The sequence below is a fragment of the Oenanthe melanoleuca genome, chromosome 25, assembly GCF_029582105.1.
Source record: "Oenanthe melanoleuca isolate GR-GAL-2019-014 chromosome 25, OMel1.0, whole genome shotgun sequence".
Classification (NCBI taxonomy): domain Eukaryota; kingdom Metazoa; phylum Chordata; class Aves; order Passeriformes; family Muscicapidae; genus Oenanthe; species Oenanthe melanoleuca.
In genome coordinates, this window is record NC_079358.1 from 8,524,570 (window position 1) to 8,548,139 (window position 23,570).

Below are 23,570 nucleotides of genomic sequence, written 5' to 3' on the forward strand. Positions count from 1 at the left end.
CCTCCCATCTCCCCTCAGTGGTATCTCCCGCCTCCCCCCGCCTCCCTCAGTGGTACCTCCCATCTCCCCTCAGTGGTACCTCCCGCCTCCCCCGTCTCCCCTCAGTGGTACCTCCCGCTCCCCCCTCACCGCTCCGTTTCCCCCCCGAGGCCTCCCCGTTTTCTCCCCCTCCCGCCGCTCCCGGTACCGCCCCGATCCCCCCGGTTCCTCCCGGTCCCCTCCCGGTCCCTGCGGTGTGGCGGGGACCGCCCTGGCCCGCCTCGTCCCCCCCCGCGGCGGCAGCATGGTGCGCGCCGGCTCCCCCCGCGCGGTGGTCGGCGCCGCCCCGCTCCCGCCGCTCGTTTCCGCGCGAAGCCGCTCCCGGTCCCGCCGAGCCGGGCCCCGAGCGCGGCCCCGAACCCGGCCCCGAATCGGGCTCCGAACCGGGCCCCGAGCCCGCCCCGCGCCCCCGGCCCGGCCCCCGCCCCGCTCCCGATGCCGGCCCGCGCTGCGCCGCTGCCGCCGGCCCCGCTGCCCGCCGAGCTGCGCCGACGGTGAGTCCCGGCCGGGAGACGGGAGTGAGGGCCCCGTCAGAGCCTCTCGGAGCCGTTCATGGCCCTTCACAGCCCTCAGAGCCTCTCATGGATCCTCACAACCCCTCAGAGCCTCTCAGAGCGCTCAGTGCCCCTCAGCCCTCAGAGCCCTTCATGGCCCCTCACAACCCCTCAGAGTCTCTCAGAGCCTCTCCAGAGCCCCTCAGAACCCTCACTGCCGTTAGAGCCCTTCATGGCCCCTCACAACCTTCAGAGCTCCTCATCGACCCTCACAGCCCTTTCAGAGCCCTCACAGCCCTCAGAGCTCCTCACGGATCCTCACAACTCCTGAGTGCCCCTCAGAGCCCTTCATGGCCCCTCACAACCCCTCAGAGTCTCTCAGAGCCTCTCCAGAGCCCCTCAGAACCCTCACAGCCGTCAGAGCCCTTCATGGCCCCTCACAACCCCTTAGAGCCTCTCAGAGCCTCTCCATAGCCCCTCAGAACCCTTAGAGCCCTTCATGGCCCCTCACAACCTTCAGAGCTCCTCATGGCCCTTCACAGTGTTCCAGAGCCCTCACAACCCCTCAGAGCCCCTCAGAGTCTCTCATGGCCCCTCAGAGCCCCTCATGGACCCTCAGAGCCCCTCACAACCCCTCAAGGCAGACCTGTGCCCAAAGCCTGGCCAGGATGGGCCACCAGAACGGGCTGAGGGCAACCAGAATGGGCTGAGACCCCTCAGCCCTGTCACTGACAGTCCCCTCATGGCACTGACCCCCCCAAAATGGTACTGACCCCCCCAAAATGCCACTGACCCCCCCAAATGCCACTGACAGCCTCCCCAAAGCACTGACCCCCCCCAACAGCACCTTGACCCCCTCAGGACCAGACTGTCACCCCTGCCCCAGGGTCACCCTGCACTGACAGACCCCCCAAAATTACCCTGATCCCCCTTGTACCCCCCAAAATTACCCTGACCCCCCTTGTCCCCCCCAAAAATTACTCTGTCCCCCCCCCCAGGACTGACCTGAGCCCCCTTGTCACCCCCAAAATTACCCTGACCCCCCTCAGAACTGCCTTGACCCCTCCAAAAGTTCCCTGACCCCCCTCTGCTGTGATCTCCCCGTATTTTGGGGACCCCCCCTCCTTCCCTGGACCCCCCTCCCCCTAATTTTGGGTGCCCACGTGGCCCCGGCTTTGTCCTCACCCCGTGTCCCCATCCCCGGGGATTTTTGGGATGGGAGGGGTTGGCACATTTTGGGGTGATCCTGGTGGGAATTGTCACTGTCCCCCCACCCCAAAGCCCCCCCCGTCCCCCCCAGCCCGGGCAGGAAGGGGGGGGGCCCCCAACCCCTCCCCCACTTCCGGCGCCGTGCCTGTGGCTGTCCCCAAACTTGGGGGACGCCAGAACCTCCTAAAACCCCCCAAAATCCCCATGGATCCCCCCCAAACCCCCACTGGATTACCCCAAACCCCTTTAAACTCCCTTGGATCCCCCCAAACCCCCCTAAACCCCGTGGGTCCCCCCTGGATTCCCCTAAAACCCCCCTGGATACCCCCAAAACCCCCCTGGATCCCCCTAAAAACTTCCTTAAAACCCCCCTGGATCCCCCTAAGATCCCCCTACAACCTCCTTGAATCCCCCCAAACCCCCCTGGATCTCCCCAAGACCCTCCTGGGGCATGGGGAAAGAGGGAAAAGGGAAGGTGGGGTGGATGTGGCACAGGGACAGGGGGGTGGCTTGGGGACAGGAGCCACCCCTGGGGGACAGGAGCCATCCCAGAGGGTCCCATCCCAAATCCAGTGGATGGGGAATTCCTGGGAATGGCCCTGGCACCAGAGGGGTCCTGACCTGGATCGTGACCCCTGTCCTGACCCCAATCCTGGGGGATGGAATCATTCCCAAGGGTGCTGACCCCAATCCTGAGAGTCCTGACCCCAATTCTGAGGGTCCTGACCCAAATCCCGACAGTTCTGACCCCAATCCTGGGGGTCCTGACCCCAATCCTGACAGTTCTGACCCCAATCCTGAGGGTCCTGACCCGAATCCCGACAGTTCTGATCCCAATCCTGACAGTTCTGACCCCAATCCTGGGGGTCCTGACCCCAATCCCACCCCTCCTGAGGCTTCCAGCTCCAATCCCAGCAGTTGGGGAAATTCCTGGGGGTCCCTTCCCTTGGCAATGGTTTTGGTGTCACAGGGGGTGTCCCTGTCCCCTGGAATTCCCTCATTCCCGGCCCATCTGTGTCCACTGTCCCCTCTGGGGCCACTCCCCACTGTCCCTTTGTCCCTTTGTCCCCTCCCTGGGTGTCCCCAGCCCCGCTGACCCCCAGCTCTGCCTCCCCAGGCTGCAGGACTTGGATCGGGATGAGGAGAGTCTGGGAGAGAAGGTGAGTCTGGGATGTTCCTCTGTCCCCTGTAGTGTCCCCACACTGTCCCCTGTGTCCCTTGTGTCCTCTGCAGTGTCCCCACACTGTCCCCTGTGTCCCCTGCAGTGTCCCCTGTGTCCCCACACTGTCCCCTGTGTCCCCTGCAGAGTCCCCACACTGTCCCCTGTGTCCTCTGCAGTGTCCCCACACTGTCCCCTGTGTCCCCTGCAGTGTCCCCTGTGTCCCCACACTGTCCCCTGTGTCCCCTGCAGAGTCCCCACACTGTCCCCTGCAGAGTCCCCACACTGTCCCCTGTGTCCCCACACTGTCCCCTGTGTCCTCTGCAGTGTCCCCACACTGCCCTCTGTGTCCCCTGCACTGTCCCCTGTGTCCCCACACTGTCCCCTGTGTCCCCACACTGTCCCCTGTGTCCCCTGCAGTGTCTCCACACTGTCCCCTGTGTCCCCACACTGTCCCCTGTGTCCCCTGCAGTGTCCCCACACTGTCCCCTGTGTCCCCACACTGTCCTCTGTGTCCCCTGCAGTGTCTCCACACTGTCCCCTGTGTCCCTTGTGTCCCCACACTGTCCCCACACTGTCCCCTGTGTCCCCTGTGTCCCCTGCAGTGTCCCCACACTGTCCCCAATGTCCGCACACTATCCCCAATGTCCCCAGGAAAGTATCCAGGAGAGGCTGAGCCTCATCCACGGCTTCTTGCTGTCCCCACCCTGTCCCTGGTATCCCCAATGTCCCCAGTGTTCCCAGTGTCCCCATGGTGTCCCCAATGTCCCCCTCACTGTCCCCAGTGTCCCCATGGTGCCCCCACTGTCCCCATGGTGTCCCCAATGTCCCCACACTGTCCCTGCTGTCCCCAGGAGAACGTCCAGGAGCAGCTGAGCCTCATCCATAGGTTTCTGTCCCTGCTGTCCCCAATGTCCCCAGTGTCCCTATGGTGTCCCCACTGTCCCCATGGTGTCCCCACTGTCCCCAGGAGAGCGTCCAGGAGCAGCTGAGCCTCATCCATGGGTTCCTGCAGGCCGAGGTGCAGCTGCAGCTCAGCGAGCTCGAGGCCAAACTGCGCCGGGAGGAGCTGTCTGAGGTGAGACCGGAAACACCGGGAGCTGGGGGGAGACACCGGGGGAACAACAGGAAACACCGGGAAACAGCGGGGGAACAATGGGAAACACCGGGAGCTCCGGGAAAACACCGGGGAAACAGCGGGGGAACAACGGGAAACACTGGGAAACACCGGGAGCTAGGGGAAAACACCCAGGAAGCACCAGGAAACAACAGGAAACAATGGGAAACAGCAGGAAACAACAGGAAACACCGGGAGCTGGGGGAAAACACCGGGGAAACACTGGGAGCTGGGGGGAAACACCCAGGAAACACCGGGAAACACTGGGCAATGCCGGGGAAACAACGGGAAACAGCAGGAAACACCAGGAAACACTGGGAGCTGGGGGAAAACACTGGGGAAACAACGGGGGAACACCGGAGATACAGCAGGAAACAACGGGAAATACCGGGGAAATACAGAGGAAGACCAGGGAAACAATGGGGGATCACTGGGGAAACACCAGGGAAACAACAGGAAACACTGGGGAAACAATGGGAGAACACTGGGAGACACAGGGAGTTGGGGTAAAACATAGGGGTAACACTGGGAAACACCGGGGAAACACTGGGAAACGCTGGGAGACACCGGGGAAACACCAGGAAACACTGGCACAACACCGGGAAACACTGGGAGACACCGGGATTTGGGATAGAACACCGGGGAAACACCAGAAGTCGGGATAAAACACCAGGGAAACACCGGGATTTGGGATAAAACCCCAGGGAAAAACTGGGGAAACACTGGAATTTGGGATGAAACACTGGTGAAACACCGGGAAAACACCGGGATTTGGGATAAAACATTGGAATTTGGGATAAGAAAACAGGGAAACACCAGGATTTGGGATAAAACAGTGGGAAAGCCTTGGGATTCAGGAGAAAACACCAGGAAAACCCTGGGGCAACCTCAGGATTTGGGATAAAACACCAGAAAAACTCCAGGATTCAGGGTTAGTCCCAATTTTCCCTGTGGGATTTGGGATCAGAACCCAGGAAAACCCTGGAATTCAGGTCCCTTTGGGATTTAGGATGAGCCCCCACTTTCCCTTTGGGATTTGGGCTCATAACCCAGGAAAACCACAGGATTCAAGTCCCTGTCAGATTTGGGATCAGCCCCCACTTTGGGTTCACACCCCAGGAAAACCCTGGAATTCGGATCCCTGTGGGATTTGGGATCAGAACCCAGAAAAACCTTGGAATTCAGATCCCTGTGGGATTTGAGATCAGCCCCCACTTTCCCTTTGGGATTTGAAATCAGCCCCCACTTTCGCTTTGGGATTTGGGATCAGCCTCCACTTTCCCTTTGGGATTTGGGCTCACACCCCAGGACCTGGAATTCGGGTCCCTTTGGGATTTGGGATCAGCCCCCACTTTCCCTGTGGGATTTGGGATCAGCCCCCACTTTACCTTTGGCATTTGGGATCAGCCCCCACTTTCCCTTTGGGATTTAGGATCAGCCCCCACTTTCCCTTTGGGATTTGGGATCAGCCCCCACTTTCCCTGTGGGATTTGGGATCAGCCCCCACTTTCCCTTTGGAATTTAGGATCAGCCCCCACTTTCCCTGTGGGATTTGGGATCAGCCTCCACTTTCCCTTTGGGATTTGGGATCAGCCCCCACTTTCCCTTTGGGATCAGCCCCCACTTTCCCTGTGGGATTTGGGATCAGCCCCCACTTTCCCTTAGGGATTTGGGATCAGCCCCCACTTTACCTTTGGAATTTAGGATCAGCCCCCACTTTCCCTGTGGGATTTGGGATCAGCCCCCACTTTCCCTTTGGGATTTGGGATCAGCCCCCACTTTACCTTTGGAATTTAGGATCAGCCCCCACTTTCCCTGTGGGATTCGGGATCAGCCCCCACTTTCCCTTTGGGATTTAGGATCAGCCCCCACTTTCCCTGTGGGATTTAGGATCAGCCCCCACTTTCCCTTTGGGATTTAGGATCAGCCCCCACTTTCCCTTTGGGATTTGCCCTCACAGCCCAGTTCAAACCCCCTGTTCTCCCCTCCCTCCCCACCCCAGGAGCGTTACCTGGCCAAGGTGAAGGCGCTGCTGCGCCAGGAGCTCCAGGCGCAGAATGGCGCCAACGGCTGCGCCGGGAACGGCGCCTACGGCAGCGACGACGACGGCGCCACGGACGGAGCCACGGACGGAGCCATGGAGCTGGAGGAGGGGGTGGCACCGTCCTTGTCCCCCTCCTGCTCCGGGCCCCGCAGGAAATCCCGCCGGAGCCGCTCCAACGGCGACGCCAAAAGTAACGGATTGGGGTTCCTGGGGTTTCTTTTGGGGTGTGGTTTATGAGGGGGGGTTTGGGGTGTGGTGGTTACTGCTGGGATGGGGAGGAATCCCATTGGAAAGGGGTTTGGGAGAGATTTTGGGATCTCCTGGTTTTGGGGTGTGACAATTTCTATTGCGATCAAGAGCTGGGATCCCCTTGGGATGGGTTTTGGGGTCTCGTGATTTTGGGGTGTGACAATTCCCATTGGGATCAAGAGCTGGGATCCCCTTGGGATGAGCTTTGGGGTCTCCTGGTTTTGGGGTGTGACAATTTCTATTGGGATGGAGAGGGGGATCCCCTTGGGAACAGATTTGGGGTCTCCTGGTTTTGGGATGCGACAATTCCCATTGGGATCACGAGCCAGGATTCCCTTGGGAAGGATTTTGGGATGCCCTGGCAGAGATTTTGGTGTCTCCTGGTTTTGGGGTGTGACAATTCCCATTAGGATGGAGAGCTGAGATCCCCTTGGGAGGGGTTTTGGGATCCCCTCAGCAAGGGTTTTGGGATCTCCTGGTTTTGGGCTGTGACAATTCCCATTGGGATCTCTTTGGGAAAGGATTTGGGATCCTTGGCAGAGATTTTGGGGCGTGACAATTCCCACTGGGATCCCCTTGGGGAGGGATTTGGGATCCATTTCCTGTTCTTCCTGCAGAAAGTCCCGGCAGCTCCCGCGTCACACGCAGCTCAGGCCGGCAGCTCTCCGTGCTCAGCTTCCTGTCCAAGGGGTCAGTGCCTCCTCTTCCTCATCCTCATTCTCATCCTTCTCCTCCTCACCCTCATCCCCCAACCCCAAACCCTTCCCCTGCCCCATAAATCCCAATCCCTCTCGACCCCGCAGATCCAACAAGCGGAAATCGGAGGAGGTGAACGGAGAGGCGAAGCCGGAGCTGATGAATGTGGAGAAGGAGGAGGAGGAGCTGGAGGAGAAGGTGGGGGGGACATTTTTGGGGTAATTTTTGGGGTGACTTCCTGGGATTTTGCTCAATTGTGACATCCCAGGTCAGTCCTGGGTCATTTTTAGGGTGGTTTCCCAGGATTTTGCTTGTTTGTGACACCTTTCCCAGATAATTTTTGGGATGATTTCCTGGGATTTCAGTCACTGGTGACATCCCAGACCTTTCCCAGATCATTTTTGGGGTGATTTCCTGGAATTTTGCTCAATTGTGACATCCAAGGGGAATTTTGACCATTCTGAGATTGGATTTCTCTGCTCCTTTCCCATTTTTTTGCCTTTTTTTCCAGGATCAAGATGAGAAAAGGATGAAGATGGAAACCAAAGATGGGTGAGGAGGATGGGAAAGTTCTGGTGACAGTGACACCAGTGACGTCACTGCTCCATTCTCATCCCAGCATTTCATTTTTCCCTCCCAGGTCAGAAATCAAAGATGAAATCCCTCAGGTTAAAATCACTGCTTCTGCTAAAGTAAGTCTTTTCTCGTCCCATCATTTTTTGGGAATTTTTAATTCTTTAAAATTCCTAAATTTGGTTTTTTTGGGGAAGAGTTGATTATTCTGAAGGAAATAAACTCATTTCCAGCCCCTTCAGCTTCCCAAAACCAACCAGCTGGCGCTGGTTCTGATGGGAAATTTTGCTAAAATCTGGGATAATTTTGGAAATTTTGGGAAAATCTGCCTCTCCTACAGACCACCCCCCCAAAATGCCTCGACTGCCGGCAGTACCTGGACGACCCCGACCTCAAATTCTTCCAAGGGGACCCCGACGACGCTGTAAGGGATCCAAACCCTCCTTCCCCAAGATGAGGAAAAGCAGGAATATCCATGAATCCCAATTTTTGTTTGGTTTTTTTTTTTTTTTTTCCCAAATCCAGCTGGAAGAACCCGAGATGCTGACGGACGAACGTTTGTCCATCTTCGACGCCAACGAGGACGGATTCGAGAGCTACGAGGACCTTCCCCAGCACAAAGTCACCTCCTTCAGGTGAGACCCAGCAGGAATTCCCACAGGAATTCCCTCTGGAATTGTGTCCCACACCTTTTGTGTCCCCTCAACAGCGTTTATGACAAGAGGGGACACCTCTGTCCCTTCGACACCGGCCTCATCGAGAGGAACATCGAGCTCTACTTCAGCGGCGTCGTCAAACCCATCTACGACGACAACCCCTGCCTGGATGGTGAGGAAAGCCCAGAATTCCTGGAATTCCCAAATTCCCAAGTGGGAATTGTCCCAGTTTTTTGGAATTCCCCAATTCCCAACTGCAAATTATCCCCTTTTTTGGAATTCCCTGGAATTCCCCCATTCCCAGCAGGGAATTGTCCCCTCTTTTGGAAAGTCCCAATTCTCAGGTGGGAGTTGTCCCAATTTTTTGGATTTCCATGGAATTCCTAGCTGGGAATTATCCCCTTTTTTTGGAATTCCTGGGAATTCCCCAATTCCCAGCTGGGAATTGTCCCCTCTTTTGGAAAGTCCCAATTCTCAGGTGGGAATTGTCCCAATTTTTTGGATTTCCATGGAATTCCCAGCTGGGAATTGTACCCTTTTTTGGAATTCCCCAATTCCCAACTGCAAATTATCCTCCTTTTTGGAATTCCCTGGAATTCCTCCATTCCCAGCTGGGAATTGTCCCCTCTTTTGGAAAGTCCCAATTCTCAGGTGGGAATTGTCCCAATTTTTTGGATTTCCATGGAATTCCTAGCTGGGAATTATCCCCTTTTTTGGAATTCCATGGAATTCTCCAATTCTTAGCTGGGAATTGTCCCCTCTTTTGGAAAGTCCCAATTCTCAGGTGGGAATTATCCCAATTTTTTGGATTTCCATGGAATTCCTAGCTGGGAATTATACTCTTTTTTGGAATTCCATGGAATTCTCCAATTCCCAGCTGAGAATTGTCCCCTCTTTTGGAAAGTCCCAATTCCCAGCTGGGAATTGTCCCAATTTTTTGGATTTCCATGGAATTCCTAGCTGGGAATTGTCCCCTCTTTTGGAGCTCCTGGGAATTCTCCAGTTCCCAGCTGGGAATTGTTTCCTTTTTTTGGAATTCCCTGGAATTCCCCAATTCTCAGCTGGGAATTGTCCCTTTTTTTTGAATTCCCCAATTTCCAACTGGGAATTGTCCCTTTTGGAATTCCCCGATTCCTACCTGGAATTCTCCCATTTTTTCTCTCTCCAGGTGGGGTGAGAGCCAAGAAGTTGGGGCCCATCAACGCCTGGTGGATCACGGGCTTCGACGGGGGGGAGAAGGCTCTGATTGGCTTCAGCACTGGTGAGGTTTGGGGAATTTGAGGAGTTTTGGGGAATTTGGAACTTTTTAGGGTTGGTTTTGGGGATTTGGGGGGAATTTTGAGCTTTTTTGGGGTTGGTTTTAGTGGAATTTTGAGCTTTTTTTGGGTAAGTTTTGGGGAATTTTGGGGGGAATTTTGAGCTTTTTTTGGGTTTGTTTTCAGGTTTTTGGAGACAATTTTGAGCTTTTTTGGGCGAGGAGGAGCTTGGAGTTTTGGGGGAAGCTTGGGTTTTTTTGGGTTGGCTTTGGGAGAATTTTGAGCTTTTTTTGGGGTTGGTTTTGGGGTTTTTTTGGGGAATTTTGAGCTTTTTTGGCTTGGTTTTGGGGGAATTTTGAGCTTTTTTGGCTTGGTTTTGGGGGATTATTTTGGGCTTTTTCCTGGCTTTTTGGGAGGAGGGTTACTTTTCCTTTTTTACCCTTCTCCTTTTCTCCTCCTCTTCCCTCCCTCCACCCCCACCTTTTCCCCCATTTTTCACCCCCAAACCCCTCAATTTTGGGTGTGTCCCAGCCTTTGCCGATTACATCCTGATGGAGCCGAGCGAGGAGTACGCGCCGACCTTCGCGCTGATGCAGGAGAAGATTTACATGAGCAAGATCGTGGTGGAGTTCCTGCAGAACAACCGGCACGTCAGCTACGAGGACCTGCTCAACAAGATCGAGGTGACAGGGCCACCACCGGGCTGTCACCTGCCTGTGGTGTCGTTTTACCAGGGTGTCACCTCTCTGTGGTGTCACCTCTCCCTGTTGTCACCTCTCAATGGTATCACCTCTCTGTGGTGTCACCCTCCCGTGGTGTCATATTCTTATGGTGTCACCTCTCTGTGGCGTCACCTCCTCATGGTGTCACCTCTCCATGGTATCGCCTCCCCATACTGTCACGTCTCCGTGGTGTCACCTCTCCATGGTGTCACTGTCACCATCCCCAATCCTTCCCAACCCTTCCCAACCAACCCAACCCTTCCCAACCATCCCAATCCTTCCCCACCATCCCAATCCATTCCAACCATTCCAACCATCCCCAACCATTCCAAACCCTTCCCAACCATTCCCATCAATTCCCAGCCCTTCCCAACCATCCCAACCCTTCCCAACCAACCCAACCCTTCCCAACCATCCCAATCCTTCCCTGCCATCCCAATCCTTCCCAACCCTTCCCAACCATTCCAAACCATCCCCAACCCTTCCCAACCATCCCCAACCATTCCAAACCATCCCCAACCCTTCCCAACCATCCCCAACCATTCCAAAGCCTTCCCAGCCATTCCACACCATCCCCAACCATTCCAAACTCTTCCCAACCATTCCAAACCATCCCCAACCATTCCAAACCCTTCCCAACCATTCCCAGCAATTTCCAGCCCTTCCCAACCATCCCAACCCTTCCCAACCATTCCAAGCATTCCAACCATCCCCAACCCTTCCCAGCAATTCCCAACCCTTCCAAACCATCCCCAACCATTCCAAACCTTTCCCAACCATTCCCAGCAATTTCCAGCCCTTCCCAACCATCCCAACCCTTCCAACCATTCCAACCATCCCCAACCATTCCCAGCAATTCCCAACCCTTCCCAACCATTCCAACCATTCCAAACCCTTCCCAACCATTTCCAAAACCATCCCAACCCTTCCAACCATCTCCAACCCTTCCCAACCCTTCCCAACCATCCCCAACCATTCCGAAATTCCCCCAGACCACGGTGCCGCCGGCGGGGCTCAACTTCAACCGTTTCACGGAGGACTCGCTGCTGCGCCACGCCCAGTTCGTGGTGGAGCAGGTGGAGAGCTACGACGAGGCCGGCGACAGCGACGAGCCCCCGGTGCTCATCACGCCCTGCATGAGGGACCTCATCAAGCTGGCCGGCGTCACCCTGGGCAAGAGGTCAGATCTGGGGGCAAAAACGCCAGAATCGGCAAAATCCGACCAAAATTTGGGAGAGTTTGGGTTCTGAGGTGTCAATATTGGGGAAATCGGCACAAAATTGGGGATTCTGATGCCTGGCATGAGGGAGGTCATCGAGTTCATCAAGATTTGGGGGTGAAAACGCCAAAATTGGGAAAATCCGACCAAAATTTGGGAGAGTTTGGGTTCTGAGGTGTCAATATTGGGGAAATCGGCACAAAATTGGGGATTCTGATGCCTGGCATGAGGGAGGTCATCGAGTTCATCAAGATTTGGGGGTGAAAACGCCAAAATTGGGAAAATCCAACCAAAATTTGGGAGAGTTTGGGTTCTGAGGTGTCAATATTGGGGAAATCAGCACAAAATTGGGGATTCTGATGCCTGGCATGAGGGAGCTCATCGAGTTCATCAAGATTTGGGGGTGAAAACGCCAAAATTGGGAAAATCTGACCAAAATTTGGGAAGTGGGATGACGAAAGTAAGAGGATGTGCCCAAAACTGGGAAGGGTTTATGGTTAGTGGTTCCAAAAATGGGGAGATTGACCCAAAATTGGGGAAGGTTTGTGTTCTATGGCCATGAAATTGGGAGAATCCGACTAAAATTGGGAGAATTCTCCTCCGAAATCAGAAAATCTCACAAAAGTGGGAGAATTCTCCCAAAATCACAAAATCTCTCCCAGCAGTGGGAGAATTCTCCCAAAACTGGGAAGACTGTCCCAAAACTGGGAGAATTCTCCCAAAATCTGGAGAATCCTCACAAAAATTCTCACAAAATTGGGAGAGTTCTTACACAAAATCACAAAAACTCTCGCAAAACCAGGAAGACCCTCCCAAAACTGGGAGAATTCTCCCAAAATTGGGAAGATCCTCCCAAAATCACAAAAACTATCCCAAAACAGGAAGAATCCTCCCAAAATCACAAGAACTCTCCCAAAATTTAGAAGATCCTCCCAGAACTGCGAGAATTCTCTCAAAACTGGGAGAATCCTCCCAAAATCACAAAACCCCTCCCAAAACTGGGAAGACCCTCCCAAAACTATTCAAACCCAAATCCCCCTGCTGCACCAAAATGGTGAAGGACGCTTTAGGGGTTGGGTCCCCAAAACCCACCCACATTTTTGGGGCGTCCCCGGGGCGGTGCCGCCGTCGCCGGGCGCGGCCTGAGCGTTGTCCCCGTGTCGCAGGCGCGCCGTGCGGCGCCAGGCCATCCGGCACCCCACGCGCATCGACAAGGACAAGGGGCCCACCAAGGCCACCACCACCAAGCTGGTGTACCTCATCTTCGACACCTTCTTCTCGGAGCAGATCGAGAAGGACGAGCGCGAGGAGGACAAGGAGAACGCGACCAAGCGCCGGCGCTGCGGCGTCTGCGAGGTGACCGAGGGGCGCCAGGGACGCGGCTGTGGGGCGGGGATGGGTTGGGTTGATTTGTCTTGGAAAGTCTTCCAAGCTTGGTCAGTGTAGATGTCATGGATTGGGTTGGTTGGTCTTGGAGAATCTTCCAGTCTTGGTAAACATCAATGGTATGGGTTGAGTTAGTTGATCTTGAAGAGTCTTCCAACTCAGGTCAATGTCGTGGGTTGGGTTTGTTTGTCTTGGAGAGTCTTCCAGCTTTCTCCAGTGTTAATTGTGTGGGTTGGGTTGGTTGATCTTGGAGGGTCTTCCAGTCTTGATCAATGTCAATGTCGTGGGTTGGGTTGGTTAATCTTGGAGCATCTTCCAGTCTTGGTAAACATCAATGGAATGGGTTGAGTTAGTTATCTTGGAGAGTTTTCTTTGGTCAATGGCATGGGTTGGGTTGGTTGATTTTGGAGGGTCTTCAAGTCTTAATCAATGTCAATGTCATGGATTGGGTTGATTAATCCAGTCTTGGTAAGCATTAATGGAGTGGGTTGAGTTAGCTGATCTTGGAGAGTAGTCCAACCTTGGTCAATGTCAATGGCATGGGTTTGGTTGGTTGATTTTGAAGGGTCTTTCAACCTTGGTCAACATCATGAGTTGGGTTGGTTGATCTTGAAGGTCTCTCAGTGTTGGCCAACATGAACAGCATTGGTTGGGTTGGTTGGTGTTGGAGTGTCTTCCAACTTTGGTCAAAGTCATGGATTGGTTGATCTTGGAGAGTCTTCCAGTCTTGATCAACGTCAATACCATGGGTTGGGTTGGTTGATCTTGGAGAGTCTTCCAGTCTTGGTCAGTGTCGTGGGTTGGATTGGGTTGGGTTGATGTTGGAGTGTGTTCCAGCTTTGGTCAGTGTCAATGCCATGGGTTGGGTTGGGTTGATGTTGGAGAGTGTTCCAGCTTTGGTCAGTGTCGATGCCATGGGTTGGGTTGGGTTGATGTTGGAGAGTGTTCCAGCTTTGGTCAGTGTTGATGCCGTGGGTTGGGTTGATGTTGGAGAGTGTTCCAGCTTTGGTCAGTGTCGATGCCGTGGGTTGGGTTGGGTTGATGTTGGAGAGTGTTCCAGCTTTGGTCAATGTCGATGCCGTGGGTTGGGTTGGATTGATGTTGGAGAGTGTTCCAGCTTTGGTCAGTGTCAATGCCATGGGTTGGGTTGGGTTGATGTTGGAGAGTGTTCCAGCTTTGGTCAGTGTCGATGCCGTGGGTTGGGTTGGGTTGGGTTGATGTTGGAGAGTGTTCCAGCTTTGGTCAGTGTCGATGCCATGGGTTGGGTTGGGTTGATGTTGGAGAATGTTCCAGCTTTGGTCAGTGTCAATGCCATGGGTTGGGTTGGGTTGATGTTGGAGAGTGTTCCAGCTTTGGTCAGTGTCGATGCCATGGGTTGGGTTGGGTTGATGTTGGGGGGCTCTTGGCCCTCGGTCGCCGTCAGCGCCGCGGTGTCGCTGTCCCGTGCCAGGTGTGCCAGCAGCCCGAGTGTGGCAAGTGCAAGGCGTGCCAGAACATGGTCAAGTTCGGGGGCAGCGGCCGCAGCAAGCAGGCGTGTCTGCAGAGGAGGTGCCACCTGTCCCAGTGTCCCTGTCCCAGTGTCCCTGTCCCCAGTGTCCCTGCCCCCACAGCCCTGTCCCCAGTGTTCCTGTCCCCAAACCCTTCTGTCCCCAATGTCCCTGTCCCCAATGTTCCTGTCCCCACAGCTGTCCCTGTCCCCAATGTCCTTGTCCCCAGTGTCCCTGTCCCCAGTGTCCCTGTCCCCAATGTCCCTGTCCCCAATGTCCCTGTCTCCACAGCCCTGTCCCCAATGTCCCTGTCCCCAGTGCCCTGTCCCCAGTGTCCCTGTCCCCACAGCCCTGTCCCCAATGTCCCTGTCCCAGTGTCCCTGTCCCCAGTGTTCCTGTCCCCAAACATTGTTGTCCCCAATGTCCCTGTCCCCAGTGTCCCTGTTCCTAATGTCCATGTCCTCCCTGTTCCCAAAATCCCCTGGCCCTGTTACCAAACCCGCTGTCCCCAATCCCCAATGTCCCCAAACCTCCTGTCCCTGTCCCCACGCCCCCGGTGACGTCCCCGGTGCCACCCCAGGTGTCCCAACCTGGCGGTGCGCGAGGCGGACGAGGACGAGGAGGTCGATGACAACATCCCAGAGATGCCCTCGCCCAAGAAGATGCTGCAAGGCCGCAAGAAAAAACAGAACAAGAGCAGAATCTGCTGGGTGGGGGAGCCTGTCAAGGTGAGACACCTGGGCAGGTGAGGGGCACAGTCAGGTGAGACACCTGGGCAGGTGAGGGGTACAGTCAGGTGAGACACCTGGGTAAGGTGAGGGGCATGTCCAGGTGAGGGTTCCATCCAAGTTAGGGCCTCATCCAGGTGAGGGAACCAATCCAGGTGAGGGACACGTCCAGGTGAGGAACCCATCCAGGTGAGAGGAGCTCATCCAGGTGAGAACCCATCCAGGTGAGGAACCAGTCCAGGTGAGGGACACGTGCAGGTGAGGAACTCATCCAGGTGAGACCCCATCTAGGAGAGGGAACCAATCCAGGTGAGGGACACATCCAGGTGAGGAACCCATCTAGGTGAGGGAACCCATCCAGATGAGGGGAACTCATCCAGGTGAGAACCCATCCAGGTGAGGAACTAGTCCAGGTGAGGGCCCCGCCCAGGTGAGGCCGGTACCTGTGACCATCGCCGTGTCCTGGCAGAGCGATGGCAAGAAGGATTATTACCAGCGCGTCTGCATCGACTCCGAGACGCTGGAGGTCGGCGACTGCGTCTCCGTCAGTCCCGACGACCCCACCAAGCCCCTCTACCTGGCCAGGTGAGTCCTGTGTGTTCCCATGGGGTGGGGACATCCTCACAACCCCACCAAGCCCCTCTACCTGGCCAGGTGAGTCCTGTGTGTTCCCATGGGTTTGGGGACACCAAGCTCCTCTACCTGGCCATTCTCCCATGGGTTTGGGGACACAGGGACATCCCCACCAAGCCCCCCTACCTGGGCAGGTGTGTTCCTCATTCTCCCATGGGTGTGGGGGACACCGAGCCCCTCACCTGCCCAGATGTGTTCTCCATTCTCCCATGGGTTTGGGGACACAGGGACATTCCCAATGATCCCACCAATCCAGGTGGGACTTGGGGACATCCCCACCAAGCCCCTCTACCTGGCCAAGTGAGTCCTGTGTGTTCCCACAAAGGTGGGGACACCAAACCCCTCACCTGGCCAGGTGAGATCCCCATTCTCTCATGGTTTGGGGACATGGGGACATCCCCTCTGACGTCCCCCCACCCCCCAGGGTGACAGCCATGTGGGAGGACAGCGGTGGCCAGATGTTCCACGCCCACTGGTTCTGCCCGGGCTCGGACACCGTCCTGGGCGCCACCTCGGACCCGCTGGAGCTGTTCCTGGTGGACGAGTGCGAGGACATGCAGCTCTCCTACATCCACGGCAAGGTCAACGTCATCTACAAGGCGCCCTCGGACAACTGGGCCATGGAGGTGGGTGTGGGCAGAGTGGGCAGTGTGGTCAGTGTGGACAGTGTGGTCAGTGTGGGCAGTGTAGTCACTGTGGGCAGAGTGGGCAGTGTGGGCAGAGTGGGCAGTGTGGTCAGTGTGGACAGAGTGGGCAGAGTGGTCAGAGTGGGCAGTGTGGGCAGTGTGGGTAGAGTGGTCAGTGTGGGCAGAGTGGGCAGTGTGGTCAGTGTGGGCAGAGTGGTCAGAGTGGGCAGTGTGGTCAGTGTGGGCAGAGTGGGCAGTGTGGCCAAAGTGGGCAGTGTGGCCAGAGTGGGCAGTGTGGGCAGTGTGGTCAGTGTGGACAGAGTGGTCAGTGTGGGCAGTGTGGGCAGTGTGGGCAGAGTGGGCAGTGTGGCCAGAGTGGGCAGTGTGGGCAGTGTGGGTGGAGTGGTCAGTGTGGGCAGAGTGGGCAGTGTGGGCAGAGTGGTCAGAGTGGGCAGTGTGGGCAGAGTGGGCAGTGTGGGCAGTGTGGGTGGAGTGGTCAGTGTGGGCAGAGTGGGCAGTGTGGGCAGAGTGGTCAGTGTGGGCAGTGTGGGCAGTGTGGCCAGAGTGGGCAGTGTGGCCAGAGTGGGCAGTGTGGCCAGAGTGGGCAGTGTGGGCAGTGGGGCCAGAGTGGGCAGTGTGGCCAGAGTGGGCAGTGTGGCCAGAGTGGGCAGTGTGGTCGGTGCCAGTCAGTGCAGCTGGTGCTGGTCAGTGAGGCTGGACAGGTTGGACAGGTGAGGGATAGATGAGCAACAGGTGGGGACAGGTGGAGATATTTTTAAGGCGAAAACCTTCTTTTTCTTAATATTTTAAGATTTTGTGAGATAAAAATTCCGTTATTTTAGGATAAATTCCTAATTTATAGAGATAGAACACCCTGGTTCTGTCCAGGTGAGGGACAGGTGGGATGGGTCAGGAACAGGTGAGCACAGATGGGACAGGTGAGCACAGGTGGGATGAGTGAGGACAGGTGAGCACAGATGGGACGGGTGAGGAACAGGTGAGCACAGGTGAACACAGGTGGGACAGGAGCAGCTGGGGCTGGTCTGTGTGGGGCAGGACAGGTACAAGCAGGAACACCTGGAGTACCTGGGAGCCATGCCCTGCTCCTGGCTGGCGCTGCCCTTCGGGGATGAGCTGGACAGGTGAGCGCACCTGGGACAGGTGGGAATGGGGGAGGATGAGTGGGACAGGTGAGGGCAGGTGTGAAAGGTGAGCTGGTCAGTGTGGTTGGTGCTGGTCAGTGCCGGTCAGCGTGTCCAGAGCCGGTCAACGTGGCCGGAGCCGGTCAGCGCGGTTGGCACCAATCAATGCTATTGGTGCCGGTCAGTGCCGGTCAGCGCGGCCGGAACCGGCCATCCCATCCCTCTGCTTGTGTCCACCAGGGCGGGCTGGACACCGAGATCAAGATGGTGGAGGACGACGGCCGCACCTATTTCTACCAGATGTGGTACGACCAGGAGTACGCGCGCTTCGAGAGCCCGCCCGCCGCCCGGCCCACCGACGACAACAAGTACAAGTCAGTTTTCCTTGCCAAAACCACCATTTCGGCTTCTCCCAACACCAAAAAACGGAATTTTTTTTTGGCCAATCTGGTGTTTTGGCAGGTTCTGCCTGAGCTGCGCCCGGCTGGACGAGGTGCGGCACAAGGAGATCCCCAAGGTGGCCGAGCCGCTGGAAGAGGCCGACGGCAAAATGTTCTACGGCGTGGCCACCAAGAACGGCGTCCAGTACCGGGTGGGCGACGGCGTCTACCTGCTGCCCGACGCCTTCTCCTTCAGGTGTGTCCTCAGGATGCCTCTTGGGCAGTTTTTGGGTATTTTTGGGCTTTTTTTGAGATTTTTTTTGGGGAATTTTGACCATTTTTTTGGTATTTCTAGGGTTCTTTTTGTGCAATTTTTATGCATTTTTAGGGCATTTTTTAAACATTTCTTAGATATTTTTTTGATGTCTTTCTTGCGCTTTTTTGCATTTCTTACACATTTTTTGGCATTTTTTTGTGCAAATTTGTGCATTTTTGGCTGCTTTTTGCACATTTTGGAGCATTTTTTGCTCATTTTTTGGCATTTATTTGGCCTTTTGAGGGCATTTTGAGCTTATTTTGGGCATTTTTTTTTCATTTTTGGGGTATTTTTAGGGTGTTTTTAGGATGTTATTTGGGGCATTTTTGAGCATTTTGTGGCACTTTTTGGGGCATTTTTTAGGTATTTTTGGGCCTTTGTTAGTTATTTTTTGGACCTTTTTTGTGGCATTATTCGTGCAATTTTTTGACATGTTTTCACATTTTTGTGGCATTTTTGGGGCACTTTTGTTCATTTTTGGGCGTTTTTTGCACCTTTTTTTGGCTTTTTTTGTGCAATTTGTTGGCATTTTTAGGCATGAATTTGGGCCATTTTTTTGTGCATTTTTTGGCATTTGTGGGCATTTTTTGTGGCTTTTTTTGACATTTCTTGCACACTTTTTTTGGCTTCTTTTTGCATTTTTTGCACATATTTTGGGCTTTCTGGGGCTTCTTTTTTTGCATTTTTGGGGCATTTTTTGTGTGATTTATTTTGCCTTTTTTAGGCGTTTTTTTATGCATTTTTGGACACTTTTTGGGCAATTTTTTGGGCATTTTATAGAATTGTGGAATCATATCCCCAATCCAAGACTCCATAATCCCAAACTTCCCCCAACTCTCAACTCAAAAAATTGTAATTATGGAGTCAGAGAACCAATTATGGCTTGTAAACCGCTCCAACACCCCTCACTCCCAAACCTTCACCCAACTCTTAACCCAAAAAATTGCAATTATGGAATCACAGCCCCAATCCAAGACCCCACAATCCCAAATCTTCACCCATCTCTCAACCCAAAAACCACAACCAACACCACAAACCTCTCTGAGACACCTGAATCCCAAACCTCCACCCGACTCTTGACGCAAAATTCAGAATCGAGGCTGGATCACCCAACTCCCAACCTAAAAAATTGCAATTACGGAATCCCAGCCCCAATCCAAGACCCCACAAATCCCAAACCCTGTCCCGCCCCGGCAGCGTGAAGCCGGCCAGCCCGGCCAAGCGGCCCAAGAAGGAGGCGGTGGACGAGGACCTGCACCCCGAGCACTACCGCAAATACTCCGAGTACATCAAGGGCAGCAACCTGGACGCGCCGGAGCCGTTCCGCGTCGGCCGCATCAAGAGCATCTTCTGCAGCCTGCGCGGCAACGGCAAGCCCAACGAGAGCGACATCCGCCTGGCCATCTACAAGTTCTACAGGTGAGCCAGGGGGGCTTTTTTTGGGTTTTTTGGGGGTTTTGAAGGATTGGAGTTGGTGGTTGTTGCAGTTTTTGGGGGTTTTTGGGTTGTGCGGCAACGGCAAACCGAACGAGAGCAACATCCGCCTGGCCTTCTACAGGTGAGCCAGGGGGGTTTTTTTGGGGGTTTTCTGGGGGTTTGGATGGTTGGAGTTGGTGGTTGTTGAGTTTTTTGGGGGTTTGGGAGGTTGGAGTTGGTGGTTGTTGGGTTTTTTGGGGTTTTTGGGTTGCATGGCAACAGCAAGCCCAACAAGAGCGACATCCGGCTAGGGATCTACAAGTTCTACAGGTGTGCCAGGAGGGCTTTTTTGGGAATTTAGTTGGGTTTGGGATGGTTGGAGTTGGTGGTTGTTGTGTTTTTTGGGGTTTTTTTGAGGGTTTGGGAGGGTTGGAGTTGGTGGTTGTTGCGGTTTTTGGGTTGCGCGGCAACAGCAAGCCCAATGAGAGCGACATCCGGCTATGGATCTACAAGTTCTACAGGTAAGCAGGAGGGGTTTTTTGGGGGATTTGAAGGATTGGATTTGATGGTTGTTGAGTTTTTTTGGGGGTTTGGGAGGGTTGGAGTTGGTGGTTGTTGGGTTTTTTGGGGGTTTTGAAGGATTGGAGTTGGTGGTTGTTGGGTTTTTTGGAGTTTTGGGTTGTGCGGCAATGGCAAGCCCAACGAGAGCAACATCTGGCTAGGGATCTGCAAGTTCTACAGGTGAGCCAGGGGGCTTTTTTGGGGGGTTTTTTGGGGGTTTGGGAGGGTTGGAGTTGGTGGTTGTTGAGTTTTTTGGGTTTTTGGGTTGCTCGGCAACGGCAAACCCAATGAGAGCGATGTCCTACTGGGGATCTAAAAATTCTGCAGGTGAGCAGGAGGGGTTTTTGGGGGGTTTGGATGGTTGGAGTTGGTGGTTGTTGAGTTTTTTGGGTTTTTTGGGGGGTTTGGGATGGTTGGAGTTGGTGGTTGTTGCGGTTTTTTGGGTTTTTGGGTTGTGCGGCAACGGCAAACCCAACGAGAGCAACATCCGCCTGGCCTTCTACAGGTGAGCCAGGGGGGTTTTTTTGGGGGTTTTCTGGGGGTTTGGATGGTTGGAGTTGGTGATTGTTGAGTTTTTTTGGGAGTTTGGAAGGGTTGGAGTTGGTGGTTGTTGGGTTTTTTGGAGTTTTGGGTTGCGCGGCAATGGCAAGCCCAACGAGAGCAACATCCGGCTAGGGATCTACAAGTTCTACAGGTGAGCCAGGGGGCTTTTTTTGGGGGTTTTTTGGGGGTTTGGGAGGGTTGGAGTTGGTGATTGTTGAGTTTTTTTGGGGGTTTGGGAGGGTTGGAGTTGGTGGTTGTTGAGTTTTTTGGGTTTTTGGGTTGATCGGCAACGGCAAACCCAATGAGAGCGATGTCCTACTGGGGATCTAAAAATTCTACAGGTGAGCAGGAGGGGTTTTTGGGGGGTTTGGATGGTTGGAGTTGGTGGTTGTTGAGTTTTTTTGGGGTTTTCTGGGGGTTTGGATGGTTGGAGTTGGTGGTTGTTGCGGTTTTTTGGGTTTTTGGATTGCGTGGCAACAGCAAGCCCAACGAGAGCAACATCCACCTGGCCGTCTACAAGTTCTACAGGTAAACCAGGGGGGCTTTTTAGGGATTTTTTTGGGCTTTTTGGGGATTTTGGATGGTTGGAGATGATGGTTGTTGAGTTTTGGGGGATTTGGGAGGTTTGGAATTGGTGGTTGTTGGTGGTTGTTGAGTTTTTTCTGGATTTTGGAGGGTTGGAATTGGTAATTTTTGGGGTTTCTTTGGGGTTTCTTTGGGGTTTTTTGGTGTTTTTTTGTGTTTTGGGGGGTTTTTTTGGGGTTTTGGGATGATTTGATTTGGTGGTTGTTGCGTTTTTTTGGGGTGTTGGAGGGTTGGAGTTGGTGCTTGATGTTTGTTGAGTTGTGGAGTGTTGGAGTTGGTGATTGTTGGGGTTTTGGGTTTTTTTTGGAGCTCTGGATGAGTTCCTGGAGGTCTGGATGAGTTTTTTTGGAGTTCTGGATGAGTTTTTTTGGAGCTCTGGATGAGTTCCTGGAGGTCTGGATGAGTTTTTTTGGAGTTCTGGATGAGTTTTTTGGAGTTCTGGATGAGTTCTTTGGAGGTCTGGATGGTTTCCTGGAGCTCTGATCGAATTCCTGGAGCTCTAGCTGAGTTTCTGTGGGTCTGGCTGAATTTTTTGGAGCTCTGACTGAACTCCTGGAGTTCTGCCTGACTTTTCCTGATCTCTCTATGAATTTTTGCAGCTCTGCCCACCCTATGAACAAAACCAAATCACACATTCCCACCTCCAGCTCAAACCCAACACCCAAACCTCAACCCTGCCAACCCCCACATCCCATTTTTTCATTTTTTCCCCCAATTTTTTTTTTTTTTTTTTTTTGGGCAATTCCCAGACCAGAGAACACCCACAAATCCACCAAGGCCAGTTACCACGCCGACATCAACCTGCTGTACTGGAGTGACGAGGAGGCGACGGTGGAATTCCGGGCGGTGCAGGGGAGGTGCTCGGTGCTCTACGGGGAGGATCTGCCCCAGAGCATCCAGGAGTACTCCATGGGGGGCAGTGACAGGTTCTACTTCCTGGAGGTGAGGATTTGGGGGTCCTGGGGGGGGTTACAGGGGGTGCTGAGGGGCTGGAGGCACCAGGGATGAAATAAAGTTGGGGTTTGGGGTGGTTCTGGATGACTTTTCTGGGGGTCTGGATGAGTTTTTTGGAGTTCCTGGGGCTTTGAAGATCCCAGGGATCAAATGGAGTTGGGGTTCAGGGTGGTTTTGCATGGAGGGCTTGGGTTTGGGGTTGGTTCTGGATGAGTTCCTGGGGGTTTGAAGACTCCTAGGATGGAATGAAGTTGGGGTTTGGGGAGGTTTTCCATAGAGGAGTTTGGTTTGGGGCTGGTTCTGGATGAGTTCTTGAAGGTCTGAATGAGTTTCAGGAGGTCTGGATGAGTTTCTTGGGGGGAACAGCGGGTCCTGGGGGGTCCTGGGGGTGTTTCAGGGGGTCCTGGGTGACTGCCCCAGAGCATCCAGGAGTACTCCATGGGGGGCAGTGACAGGTTCTACTTCCTGGAGGTGAGGATTTGGGGGTCCTGGGGGGGTTGCAGGGGGTGCTGAGGGGCTGGAGACACCAGGGATGAAATAAAGTTGGGGTTTGGGGTGGTTCTGGGTGACTTTTCTGGGGGTCTGGATGAGTTTTTTGGAGTTCCTGGGGCTTTGAAGACCCCAGGGATGAAATGGAGTTGGGGTTCAGGGTGGTTTTGCATGGAGGGCTTGGGTTTGGGGTTGGTTCTGGATGAGTTCCTGGGGGTCTGGATGAGTTCCTGGGGGTTTGAAGACTCCTAGGATGGAATGAAGTTGGGGTTTGGGGAGGTTTTCCATAGAGGAGTTTGGTTTGGGGCTGGTTCTGGATGAGTTCTTGAAGGTCTGAATGAGTTTCAGGAGGTCTGGATGAGTTTCTTGGGGGGAACAGGGGGTCCTGGGGGGTCCTGGGGGTGTTTCAGGGGGTCCTGGGTGACTGCCCCAGAGCATCCAGGAGTACTCCATGGGGGGCAGTGACAGGTTCTACTTCCTGGAGGTGAGGATTTGGGGGTCCTGGGGGGGTTGCAGGGGGTGCTGAGGGGCTGGAGGCACCAGGGATGAAATAAAGTTGGGGTTTGGGGTGGTTCTGGATGACTTTTCTGGGGGTCTGGATGAGTTTTTTGGAGTTCCTGGGGCTTTGAAGACCCCAGGGATCAAATGGAGTTGGGGTTCAGGGTGGTTTTGCATGGAGGGCTTGGGTTTGGGGTTGGTTCTGGATGAGTTCCTGGGGGTCTGGATGAGTTTCTCAGGGTCTGGAAACAGTTCTTGGAGGTCTGGAAGGGATTCCTGGAGCTCTGGATGAGTTCCTGGGGTTTTGAAGACTCCAAGGATGGAATGAAGTTGGGGTTTGGGGAGGTTTTCCATGGTCTGGATGAGTTCCTGAAGATCTGGATGAGTTTTTGG

General features: G+C 54.4%; 1 protein-coding gene across 1 annotated transcript in view; it reads left to right on the forward strand.

Moving 5' to 3' along the window:
• Window positions 1–355: 355 nt before the first annotated feature.
• The window catches only part of DNMT1 (DNA methyltransferase 1), a 36,869-nt gene continuing 13,654 nt past the window's right edge, over window positions 356–23,570 (forward strand). Inside the window, exons 1-23 of the mRNA XM_056510469.1 lie at window positions 356–533; window positions 2,860–2,902; window positions 3,872–3,979; window positions 6,021–6,252; window positions 6,929–7,001; window positions 7,115–7,205; window positions 7,519–7,559; window positions 7,648–7,699; window positions 7,921–8,004; window positions 8,106–8,215; window positions 8,290–8,408; window positions 9,405–9,497; window positions 10,024–10,175; window positions 11,207–11,394; window positions 12,600–12,789; window positions 14,270–14,367; window positions 14,887–15,034; window positions 15,504–15,619; window positions 16,092–16,293; window positions 17,676–17,809; window positions 17,898–18,071; window positions 19,329–19,550; window positions 21,986–22,178. Of these exons, the coding sequence (XP_056366444.1) occupies window positions 475–533; window positions 2,860–2,902; window positions 3,872–3,979; window positions 6,021–6,252; window positions 6,929–7,001; window positions 7,115–7,205; window positions 7,519–7,559; window positions 7,648–7,699; window positions 7,921–8,004; window positions 8,106–8,215; window positions 8,290–8,408; window positions 9,405–9,497; window positions 10,024–10,175; window positions 11,207–11,394; window positions 12,600–12,789; window positions 14,270–14,367; window positions 14,887–15,034; window positions 15,504–15,619; window positions 16,092–16,293; window positions 17,676–17,809; window positions 17,898–18,071; window positions 19,329–19,550; window positions 21,986–22,178 (2,922 nt within the window). The 5' untranslated portion in view covers window positions 356–474. The remainder of the gene's footprint in view (window positions 534–2,859; window positions 2,903–3,871; window positions 3,980–6,020; window positions 6,253–6,928; window positions 7,002–7,114; window positions 7,206–7,518; window positions 7,560–7,647; window positions 7,700–7,920; window positions 8,005–8,105; window positions 8,216–8,289; window positions 8,409–9,404; window positions 9,498–10,023; window positions 10,176–11,206; window positions 11,395–12,599; window positions 12,790–14,269; window positions 14,368–14,886; window positions 15,035–15,503; window positions 15,620–16,091; window positions 16,294–17,675; window positions 17,810–17,897; window positions 18,072–19,328; window positions 19,551–21,985; window positions 22,179–23,570) is intronic.